This window comes from Phoca vitulina, unplaced genomic scaffold, assembly GCF_004348235.1.
Source record: "Phoca vitulina isolate PV1807 unplaced genomic scaffold, GSC_HSeal_1.0 scaffold23, whole genome shotgun sequence".
NCBI lineage: Eukaryota > Metazoa > Chordata > Mammalia > Carnivora > Phocidae > Phoca > Phoca vitulina.
In genome coordinates, this window is record NW_022589726.1 from 27,421,551 (window position 1) to 27,433,388 (window position 11,838).

General features: G+C 38.8%; 1 protein-coding gene across 6 annotated transcripts in view; it reads right to left on the bottom strand.

Annotated features, from left to right (window-relative positions):
• Positions 1-11,833, bottom strand: part of PPHLN1 (periphilin 1) — a 152,486-nt gene extending 140,653 nt beyond the window's left edge. For 2 of the 6 annotated variants that reach the window (XM_032420251.1, XM_032420248.1), the window contains exons 1-2: positions 10,879-11,732; positions 1,308-1,399 (exon numbers count right to left, since the gene is read on the bottom strand). In XM_032420251.1, the coding sequence (XP_032276142.1) occupies positions 1,308-1,399; positions 10,879-10,918 (132 nt within the window). In that variant the 5' untranslated portion in view covers positions 10,919-11,732. The other 4 variants (XM_032420250.1, XM_032420252.1, XM_032420253.1 and 1 more) reach the window with 4 other exon arrangements.
• Between the last annotated feature and the right edge of the window lie 5 nt (positions 11,834-11,838).

The following is an 11,838-nucleotide window of genomic DNA, read 5'->3' on the forward strand; positions in this document are numbered from 1 at the left end:
TATTTCTACTGTGCTTAAAGTTTTTCTGCTTCTTTCAGTCTCTTGGCGGTTCCTTGAGGGCTTTGACAATCAGAGCAGAGGCAGAAAATACCACTTCAATCTGGGCCTGTCTTTCTGAATGGTCAGTTTCACTGTAATCCTCAGATCCTTCCAATCATCAGTTGCTTCGGTGAGGTCATCACCAACCTCTATTGGAGAAAGACTCAGGAGGCCAATCTTGGGGTCCAGGGCAGACATGGCACCAACTTCCCTATCAGTGCACCCCAGGTATATGACTTGGATCTTGTTGGGGTTGGGATCTCGAACTTAGGCAGCATGGTGGAGGCAGCTGGTGTCAGGATGAACCCGAATGTGGGACTACCAAGAGAGTTGCACCTTCGCCTCCTCTAAGCCAAAAACCAAAAAACCCATCTTTTATCATTTTAGATCAACCCCAGCCTAAGCTGTAACCCAGGCCAAAAGACAATGCTGAAAGTATATTATCCATCTAAGTGGGTTGTAGGACTTACTCAGAATACAGAAGTAAAAAAAAAAAAACAACATATAAATAAATATTTGTGCCCTTTGATGGTGTATGATGAATCTATAATATATCCACATAGTATCACCACAACCCAAATCCCCTGGTGCTTAGAAGGCGCCTGTGTAAAAGTTTAAGATTGACAGCTTCTTGACCCTCCCCAAACTTTCCCTTGGGTCTCTGCAGAGGATTTTGGGGAGAAAGTGCATATATTCACTCAATAAACATTGAACTCCTACTATGTGCCACATACTAGATGGTGCTGGGAATATAATAATATGCAAAATAGCAAGCTCCTTGAGAAAAGCCCTAATTAAAAATTTCCAATTCCCAAAGCAACAGAGAGACAAGTAAGTAGGACAGTATACTAAAAGCTGCCTGTCTGCCCCTGATCTGCCCCTACTTCATAATTTCACATATCCAATTTGCAAACATTTTTAGGAATACAGAAAAATAGGTGACAGCCAATAGTAGGAGCAGGTGCTTAAATACTCCTTCATTAACTGACAGTCCACCTTTATAAAGCCTCAAATTTTCTTCACATATTCAATATAAAAATCCTCCATTTTAGAAATTTAAATAAGAAATATGAAATATAGATTATCTACATAAATGTGGTCTTTTATTTTCAAACTTTTAATTTTTAAAATATAAGCTTAATCTGTCTATATTTCAACTTAGACTGGTCAATTTTTGGCACTTAAAAGATTTTGCTAGGCCTAGCTTTGATGTACCAAATTCACTTAGATACTAGGTTTTGAATTATTCTACATCAGTAGCAACTTACACTGGGGTGATTTCGAGGAGGTACTCGTTCTCTTGGAAGTCTTTCATAGTCATATCGTCCTTCAGACCACATTTCATCTCTTCTGTAAGCCACTAAACAAAAAGAAACCAAAGAATTATGGTTTTTATGTTATTAGAAACAATAGAGAAGATTTTTAAAAGAGTAGTTACATTTTTTTTAAGTATCTCTGGAAAATATTTGTTGGAATGTAAGTGACCAAAAGGAAAAAAAGAACGATTAAGGCAATTCTTCTTCCAAACAATTCGGAAATGTTCTTTCTAAAAAAATGTAATAGAAAGCCCCATGCTCCATTTCAAAGTCTATTTAAAGCTTCAAAGAGCTTGTTCCCAACAACTGTGATAAAAAGATCCATAAGACCACAAATATCTTTTCATTCTTATACTAAAAATTAGAAAAGATTCATTTTCATGAATAATTTACAATGCTGATCAGCAATGCTGCTCCTATTTCCTGGTGGATGGTTTCTATAACACCAGTTTCTAGTTTTGCTGCATTCCTAGAGCTTTATCTCTTCTATGTGTTCAATGAAATGGTTTTAACTGAGAAGTGTTAAATAAACAATCCTATAAAAACACTCTCAACAAACCCTGAAATAAATCACTCTCGATTTTGCTTTTAATGCTATAAATTTATTTTAATGCAAAAGCACTCTCGTAAAATTTGAAATTAAAATAAAAGTTATGTCAGCATTTTTCATGTTTGGGATACAGAGAGAAGCTCCTCCTTTGAGAGCTGATGTGTTCTGGATAGAGGGCTAATGCAGTTCACTATAGAGTCCAGATGAAAACAATATGTGAACAGGCAAAAGACAAGGTAAGCAAGACAAACAAGAGATGATGAGCAGAGGGTGCAGGAAATAGCCTGAAGGTCATTTATATAAAGTGGCAACACAATGGATCAGGGGTTGGCAAACTTTTTTATAAAGGACCAGACTAATATTTTCGGCCTTGCAGGTCATAGGTCTCTGTCACAACTACTCAATTCTACTGTTATAATATGAAAGCAGCCATAAGCAATACATATAAATGTAGGGGTGTGGCCGTGTTCCCAAAAAAAATTGTATTTACAAAAACAGGCAGGCACTCCACAGGCAGCAGCTCAACAACCACCAGAGTAGATGAGACATGGTTAACAGAACAGAACCAGGAGAAAGTGAAGCAGGTTCTGACCCAAGAACTATGAACCATCCTGATACACAGAAGGATAATCACAAGTGAGAAGTGAAAAATGGGACAAGTACTAAGTCAGGACCTTTGTAGTACATAGAAAATAGGGCAACAAGTCGAGACACATAGTCTGCAGATTTGTGGAAAAGGAAAATTTCTCAGAGAAGATACATGTCAAAAGATTTTTGGTGGCTCTTTATAATGTAATAGCACTAAGAGCGGCGGGGGGCGGTGGGGAGATGACATTCCATTTTGGCAGTATAGCATTCTAATGGTTTAGGCTAAGAAAAAAAGCAAAGGCTGGAAGATGAGGGCAATATTTTTTGACACTATCCACAATACAATCTTAATTTTCTCTGTAAAAACAGACCTACAATATTTTCTAATAGAAACAGACGCAATAAAATGAACTAACTCAAAGATGCCTAGAAAAATCTTAAGTTACAAATTAGCTTTTAACATACATAAATCAACCTAAATTCCAATCCATAATCAGACATCATCAAGAATGTTATTTCAGGGGCACCTGGGTGGCTCATTCGGTTAAGCACCTGCCTTCAGCTCAGGTCATGATCTCAGGGTCCTCTCCCTCTGCCCCTCTGCCCTTCTCCTACTCTGCACGCTCTCGCTCTCTAAGTAAAATCTTTAAGAAAAAAAAAAAAAAGAGAGAGAGAGAGAGAGAGAGAATGTTATTTCAAAGTAACCAGTCTTTTAGGTACAAGAATTGATGGAAGCTTGAAAGAAAAAAAAGAAATTATCAGAATTACTCTCCTATACCACTTTTACTGAACCCACCAAACCTGTGACTTGTTTATCCTACTTGAGGATAAACCAACTGCAATCAAATCACAGAAAAAAAAAAAAGAACCCAAAATAAAAATGGACAAATGATATGAAGACAGTTCACAAAAAAAGGAAATACAATGACTCAATCTTTTGAAAAGATGCTCAACTTTCTTCAAAATAAGGAAGATGAAAACTAAAACTATAATGGGGTACTCATTTTCACCCAAAGCTCTGCAAAAATCAAACTGCTCTGATGAAGAGTAAGAAAAGTAATACTCTCATATATTAATGAAATGAGTATAATTTGGTACAGACTGGGAAAAAGCATTACACATATGCTTTGGCCTGGAAATTCTACTTCTCTGTATACTTGAACAGGTACATAGGAAAGACTGAAAGCAACCTAAAATGTTGGTCAGGAGGATACAGATTAAATAAAATGCTGTGCATTCAAATAAAGGAATATTACGCAAGCCATTTCAAAGAAAAGTAACCTCATATATAATATTGAAGGAATGCCAAGATACACTGATTTTAAAAAAACAACAAAGGGTAGATTAATATATTGAATATGCTCCCACTTTGGGAAAATAAAAAGATAGGGTATGAATACATATCCATATGCACAGACTACTTCCGGGAGTATAAGCAGGAGAAATGTAACAGTGCCTCCCACTGGGTGCCTGGGTATAGGAAGGTGAATATTTTCACTGCATAATGTTCTATACCTCCTATTATCTATAACAAAAATAAGTAACTATATTTAAAGGTCCTGGAAATCACTCAATAAGCATAATGTGTCAGGGTGCCTGGCTGCCTCAGTGGGAGGAGCATGTGACCCTTGATCTCAGGGTTTTGAGTTTGAGCCCCATGTGGGGTGTAGAGATTACTTAAATAAGTAAAACTTAAAAAAAATAAGCATAACGTCTCAAGTGATGGCAAAAATTATGAATATAAATTAATGAGCTAAAGGAAAACAAGTAAAAATAAGACTTTGTATTTAAGAAAAACTACAAGAGTTCTAAGGAAATACTATATAGTTTCTTAACTAGATATAACGCTACAATATTAAAATTACTGGCTTCCCACAAAAAAAAAAATGTAAGAATAACTACTAAACTACTTACTTGAGTCCTTTCAGGAATCAAATTTAAAGTTTTCAACAATCTCCTGTAGGAGGGGGGGAAAAATACAGACATAAGGATTTGTGTCTGTATAAACCAACCAATGGAGAAAAATAACCCTTCATTATTTGTATAAATAAAACTCAAAATAAAAAAAATTATGACCATTAATAAGCCAAACTCCCTTCAAACACATCTTTAAAACAGAAGATATTCTTTTGACCACCAGAGGCCACCCAAGTTTCATAAGAACAACGGAATTATATTAAAGAATTCTAGTCCTAATTTTGCCAGTTGAGAGCTGGGCAGGGCATCTCTCTTAGCCTTATCTCTGAAAGAAGTGCATTAGATGTTTAAAGTAATTTTTACCTAGAATATTAAGATTAAAATATCTCACATATTGAAAAAATTCTAGCATCCTTAGTCTGGAAATCCTTACAATTTTATATTGGCAATAAATGGTCCCATGTTCAAGTCATCTCAAAATCAAGGCAAGAATCATCAACTCATCAAAGATTATTAAACTAACTAGGTAAAAATTTGATGGAGAACTTTTTTTTTCCGATTTTTTTTTTTAGTATAGTTGACACCCAACATTACATTAGTTTCAGGTGTATGACAGAGTAAATATACATTATGCTATCTATACTTACAAGTGTAGCTACCTTCTGTCACCATACATCACTGTTAGAACAATCATTGACTATATTCTCTATGCTGTGCTTTTTACTCCTGTGACTTTATTCCAGAACTCGAAGCCTGTATCTCCCACAACAGAGAACTTTTTAAAACTTTCTCCCAAGGGGCGCCTGGGTGGCTCAGTTAGTTAAGCGTCTGCCTTCAGCTCAGGTCATGATCCCAGGGTCCCAGATCCAGCTAAACAACCAGCTCCCTGCTCAGCAGGGAGTCTGCTTCTCCCTCTGCCCTCCCCCCGCTCGTGCACGCATGTTCTTTGTCAAATAAATAAAATTTTTAAATAAATAACAACTTTAAAAAATTACTATATATTTTCAGAATAAAGAATATAAAAATAGAAGACAATAAAAGACTAAAAATATATACGCAGTAGTGGTATTGCTCAGTCATAGGGCACTCTTTTTTTTCTTGATTATTCTTTTCACTTAATCCACGTTTTGATTTAAATTCAAGTTAGTTAACATACAGTATAATGTTGGTTTCAGTGTAGAATTTTGTGATTCATCACTTACTTATGGTACCTGGTGCTCATCACAGCAAGTTCCCTCCTTAATACCCATCACCCATTTAGCCCATCCCCCTGCCCATAAAAAAAAAACAAGAAAAATACTGATATTTTAGTAAGACTAAACAGGGCTTGCTGGAGCAAAATAATTAGCATCCACCAGGATAAAACACCACCCCCCCTCCCCGCAAAAAAAAAAAAAAAAAAACCCACACAGGGGCGCCTCGGTGGCTCAGTCGTCAAGCGGCTGCCTTCGGCTCTGGTCGTGATCCCAGGATCCTGGGATCGGGCCGCATGGGGCTTCCTGCTCAGCGGGAAGCCTGCTTCTCCCTTTCACACTCCCCCTGCTTGTGTTCCCTCTCTCGCTGTGTCTCTGTCAAATAAACAAATAAAATCTTAAAAAAAAAAAAAAAAACCCGCACTAGTGAGGCCCATGTCAAATTATGAAACATCCTTCATCCTTAAGAAATCTATATAATTAGGTAAAGAGGAGTATAAATATTCCCTATGCAACCTTGTACTGTTAGTAAAACAAAACAGAAGACACAGTTTGATGATTACATACAAAAGAAAAGAAAGAATATTGGACTATAAAGAAGGCAAGTCTTAAGCTGGATCTTGAATTAAAACAACAGAAAGGGGAAAAGATAAGCTATTCAGCAATCTTCTGATTAGTAGCACATATTGTTTATGACATTACCCAGATTTAGGAAATTGACCCATCCCACAACTAGAAGCCAATCAGCTAAATTTAAGCAAAGATACTCTCTCACTGAAGTGATCATGTTACTGTGTAATCACTAATCTCCCATAGTGGAGTCCAGAAGTACTCCAGAAGTACTTCATATCCTGATCCAACAGGATATGAAAACTGAAGAATAGAACTGAAAAATGGAAGGACCCTCTACATCACAACTAGGCAGAGAACAGGATTAAGAATTCAGTATAGAGAATGTAAGCTTCATTTAGAAGTTTGCTAATTCTCTCATGCCATATTCATTAGAGAATATGTTTAATATACCACCATGGTATATCAAATCCAGAAAGAAGTAAGCCTTCTTTTGAGCACCCCAGAGAGCCAACCATTATTAGGTTGACTTACTTGAGGACTAAGAGAATACGGAGGACTGGAATTCTCAGTGAGAGTAGCCTAGAAATTGAGAAAACAGAAACTCACAGGCAATATCCTCCTGTCAAACCATTCACACTTTGAATCCACAGGCAAGGCAATAGGTAGATGTATTTTTCACCTTATCCAAACTGGTTATAGTAGCAGCTTAGACTATAGAATAACTGTGCACACTGCTCTTTTCAGCTTCCAGTATTAAGTACACTCAGAATTTAAAAAACAACAACAACAACAACAACAAAAAACCAGGGCGCCTGGGTGGCTCAGTCAGTTAAGAAGCATCTGCCTTCTGCTCAGGTCATGATCCCAGGATCCTGGGGTGGAGCCCCATATCGCATCAGGCTCCCTGCTCAGCAGTGAGTCTGCTTCTCCCTCTGCCCCTCCTCCCGCTCGTGCTCTCTCTCAATAAATAAATAAAATCTTAAAAAAAAAAAACAATAAAATAGCTTTCCCTCCTCTCCAAATCCACTCCTTTCACTCTATTTTCATCAGTAACTATTTTGATAGTGAACTATGGCTAGTGAACAGAAAAGTCACATATGACCTTATACTCTAGATGAGCATTAGGCATTTGCACTGGCAATTCCCCACCTAGAATGTTTTTCTCCAGCAATCTGCATGGCTAACTTCTTCTTCCTTCATTATTATCTTCTTAATGTCATTTATCTAATCCCCCTAAAGCTTCCTATTCTTTTCATAGCACTAATCATCTAAGATACTATATAACTTATTTTTGATGCATATTATTGGTCCCTTGCTACTAAGAATATGAACTACATGAAAACAGGGATCTCTATGTTCTTCATTAATAATAAGCACCTAGAACAACTTGCACAACGTATTTGCTCAGTGTTCATGGAGTTAATTTAATAATGCTGGTAATACGCCTCCTCTAGATAAATGATTCCCACATCTCCACTTCCATCCTGACTCTGTTCAAGAGAATGTATCACAAACATCTGCAACCCAACATGCCAAAAGTTCTTCACACTTCTCAGAAACCTGCTTCATCTTCTGTCTTCCCCATTTTAGGCAATGACAACACCATGTACCCAACAGCCCAAATCAGAAACCTGAATCATCCAAGACTCGAAACTTTTCATATCTAACTATTCATTAAATCCAGTTATTTCTATTGCCTCATTATATAAATATCAGATGCTCCTCGTCTAGCTATTGGACTCCCCAGCAGTAAAACACTTGTCTCCCTGCTTCTCCCTCACCTTATAAATTGTAGCCAGAAAGTTCATTCTGATAAGACACCTGATTTAAAAATCTCTCAGTAATTCCCCATATACTGAAGAATGAAGATTCAACCCTAACCTTAAAAAAAGGCTTATTTATGACCTTGCTTTTGCCTTTCCAGCTTCACCCCCACCACTTCCCCAACAGCTTAGCACACTTTTCCTCTGTCCCTCGCCCTGCTCATGCTCTCTCTCAAATAAATAAAATCTAAAAAAAAAATCTTAAACTCATCTCAGTATGAGATCCACTGACCTTAAAGCAAGGTAAACATATTCCAGACATCTTAAATTGAAGCAAGAAGCTTTTAAGGACTGACTTCAACCCAGAAACTAGATATTACTAATATTTATTGGAAAATGTTTAAAATTCCAGACAACTAAATTAAAAATGAATTTTAGAACATAATTAGTGAAGGTCTATGAAAAAAAAACGAACACTGATGTCAATTAACATGGTCAAAATAGAGCAAAATATCTACTAAGATTAATCCCTGTCCCGTGCTGAGGGAGATAAATGTAGGAAATGATAGTTAAGAAAGCCAAGAAAATTTAAATAGAGTCTTGAGAGATTGCTTAAATGTGGATGAATGATAGTGGAATCCAAAAAAAAAAGGTAAAAGAATTATGGAAGATGTGTCTGAGAAAGATGGAACTGATCAGAACGGAAGATGTGCATTGCAAAGGAACGGAAAGTAAGCCTGCATAGGAATTCAACAAGCTTTCCTTTCCTCCCCTTTAGTAGATATTACCTCTCCTATTTCAGATAAAGCACAGAGGCTCCGAAAAGCTCAATCCCAGAGCCAAAGCCTGGAATCATTCAGGTCTGCATGACTTTAAATCCCACGCCCTTTTCATCATATCACATTGCTTCACAAAGGTAACAGGCAAAGACAGAACACATTCAAGTGCATTAAACGCTAATACAAAGTAAGCAGCTAGAGGAGAAGCTCACTGCAGGCTTTTAAGTCTAGAAATAAGGTGCAGGGGAAAATGTCATTCCAGAAGATTAACCTGACAGTATACAAGACAGATTAAAGGAGGGGGCGCCTGGATGGCTCAGTCGGTTAAGCGTCTGCCTTCTGCTCAGGTCATGATCCCAGAGTCCGGGGATCGAGCCCCGCGTCTGGCTCCCTGCTCCGCGGGAAGCCTGCTTCTCCCTCTGCCTGCTTGTGCACTCTCTTGTTCTCTCTGTCTGACAAGTAAATAAAGTATTTCTTAAAAAAAAAAAAAAAAAAAAAGACATTAAAGGAGAATAAGGCTTAAGGAAAGGAGACTACTGATTACTAACTTAAAGTACTGCATTCTCTGCTAGTTTCACAAATTACTTGATTTTTCGTGCTTTAAGGATACCTCTTATATAAGCCCCACTATACTGTATTAAATACTTAGGAGATTCTTGATTGTTCAATGTAAGTGATCAAGTAATTGAAATTATAAAAATACCAGATGTTTGCCTATATATGTTTACAAATCTAAATCTTACTTCCATCTGGATAAAGCTTACAATCTTAACTGCTCAACCTCCTTCCAGTCTCAGCTCTCCTCTCCATTCTACCTTTAAAAAAGGATACTCAGTTAACTTTGCTAATACATCATCCATATCTGAAGTTTCCCTTATCAAGAATCTAAATTGACATCAATTAACTGTAACAAATCCAAACTCCTCTGCCCTCTCTCATCTCACCTAAACTCCTGTTCTCTCCAAAAAGATCATGCCTGCCAGCCTCCTCACTGTGCCACAAAGTAACACACTCACCACCCTGGAGTTGTTTGATATATTTCTCAAACTACAGTACCTCTTTCCATTCTCTCATTCAACTTCGAACCATCCGTGAAGACCAAGCTCAAAATCTAGTATTCTCCACAAAGCCCAATTCTAAGCCCTACCACACTAAAATGGATTCCAAACTGGTAACTGATAGGCTGCATGTGACATGTGTTTGGCCCAGGGTTTCTTTGGTTTTGTTTTGTTTGTAATAAAACGTTATTCCATTGACAACACTTAAAAACTGGGAGGTATCACTTTCCAAAACCATATTTCCAACTATTATTGAAAAACCTACATGCTCTGGCAACACTGGAATCATATTCTCACAAAGCCACAATCAGCTGAAGCTAAGTAGCAGCTGATCCCTTTCCAAAGGTTCTTAACATCTTAAAGTCAGATGACATGTCAACTGCCCAACTTCTGAGACTGTATCTGCAGCAGTTTCAATCAAAGAAATACCTGACTGCCTATGGGCACTGGAATTACAAAAATAAACAAGAAAATAACAGTCCCTCCCCCACAGCCTAGCTCAGTAGAGAAAGCAAAGAGACAAGCAATTAATTAGCACACATGTGGTAAGTGCTATGATGAGGAAAGTAGACGGCACTTAGCATATGGCAAGGGTATCTAACTCTCTCCGGGGAAAGTTACAAAATATCCCTCAGAGAAAGTCATAGGGAAAGTGAAACCCTTAGCAGGTGTAGGGATTATCCACAAAGAGGCAGAAGAAAGGTCAGAGAAATCAAATGCCACAAGAGAGAAAAGAAAACTCTACAAAGACCCTGGAGGTGGGGGGGAGGAAAAATATTCTGAGGAAGTGAAATCAGTTCAATACAGGCAGAGCCATCAACTTAACCTCAAATGCAGGTGTCAGAGAAAGGACTCAACTGAAAGGGCAGGAGGCAAAAAGCCAAGTGCTGGTTATGGTCAGGAGATGAGAGTTTCCATCAAGCGGAAGAACATGTAAGAGTTTGTTAGCAGGGAATAGAGGTTTCAGCGAGCTCAGCTGTTGTGTTGAGGGGTGAAATGGGTAAGAAAAGGAGGGAAAAGCAGTGATAGCCTAAATCAAGGGAGAGGAAGTACAAAGCAGCATGGGGATGAGGGTGTAGCATAGAAGACCAAAGGGGCTTACATCTTCGGCGGTAACCAAAAATAACGGGGATGTGAAGCATGGTAGCTTTGGCTGGCCACAAGTTTGCCAAGAGAATTAGTCCCAGCGGTCCCCTGGTGGATGTGGAGGCATTCGGGCTGCGCCCTGGATGCACTTCCTTCTCTCTAGAAGACACCGGCTTCAATCTGGATTGATTGCGTGCAGACTCCAGGAGAGGCTCTGGATTCCAGGCTGCTGACACGCAGGCTCCCAAGGAATGGTTAGAGGCTTGGTGTGTGTGTGCTGGTGGGTAGAAGTATAAACTACCCTGTATTAGTTTCTGATTTTTCTGTAGGAATGATGGGCCCGTTCACCTCCTCTTAAGAGAATAAGCAGTGTGTGCCCATTATAGATTTACAGGACGGAAAAAGGCACCAAGTAGTCCAACATTTGTCCATACCAACTCAAGATGAGTTATTCTGTGAATCCGAGTTGACCTTGTCTCAACTAGACTCAGATATCCGCCAGGAAAAGGCCTGTTTTACACTTTTTTTGTAGCTCTCAAAGTGCCTAATACTGAACTGGTACACCGAACACATTCTTTAAATTTACCGACTTCCTAACTTATCTTGGGTCATTGAAGTTACCTAGTTCAGTCTTCTTTCTGCATAATAAAGCGCTAAAGAGAAGCAAACCTGTGTCTCAGACTCAACAGTTTCCTTTATTCCAAACTCCACTGCGTCTCTACACCCTCCACCGCAAGGGCAGAATTACTGCACGAATCAAATGCAACGGGAGACTCCAAGTCCCGCCACGGAAAACACCGGCCCTGCCACCCGCCCGCTCGACTCGGGCGTAGCAGCCCCCGAGCCCGGCCCTGTCCACCTCGTGGAAACGTAAAACGCGCTCACCGACTCTGGGCCGCCGGGAGACCCCGTAAATGTAGTCGTCGGCTCGTCGCCCCTCTCCTAAGCAGGCACTTCCGGCGCGCTCAAAGACGTC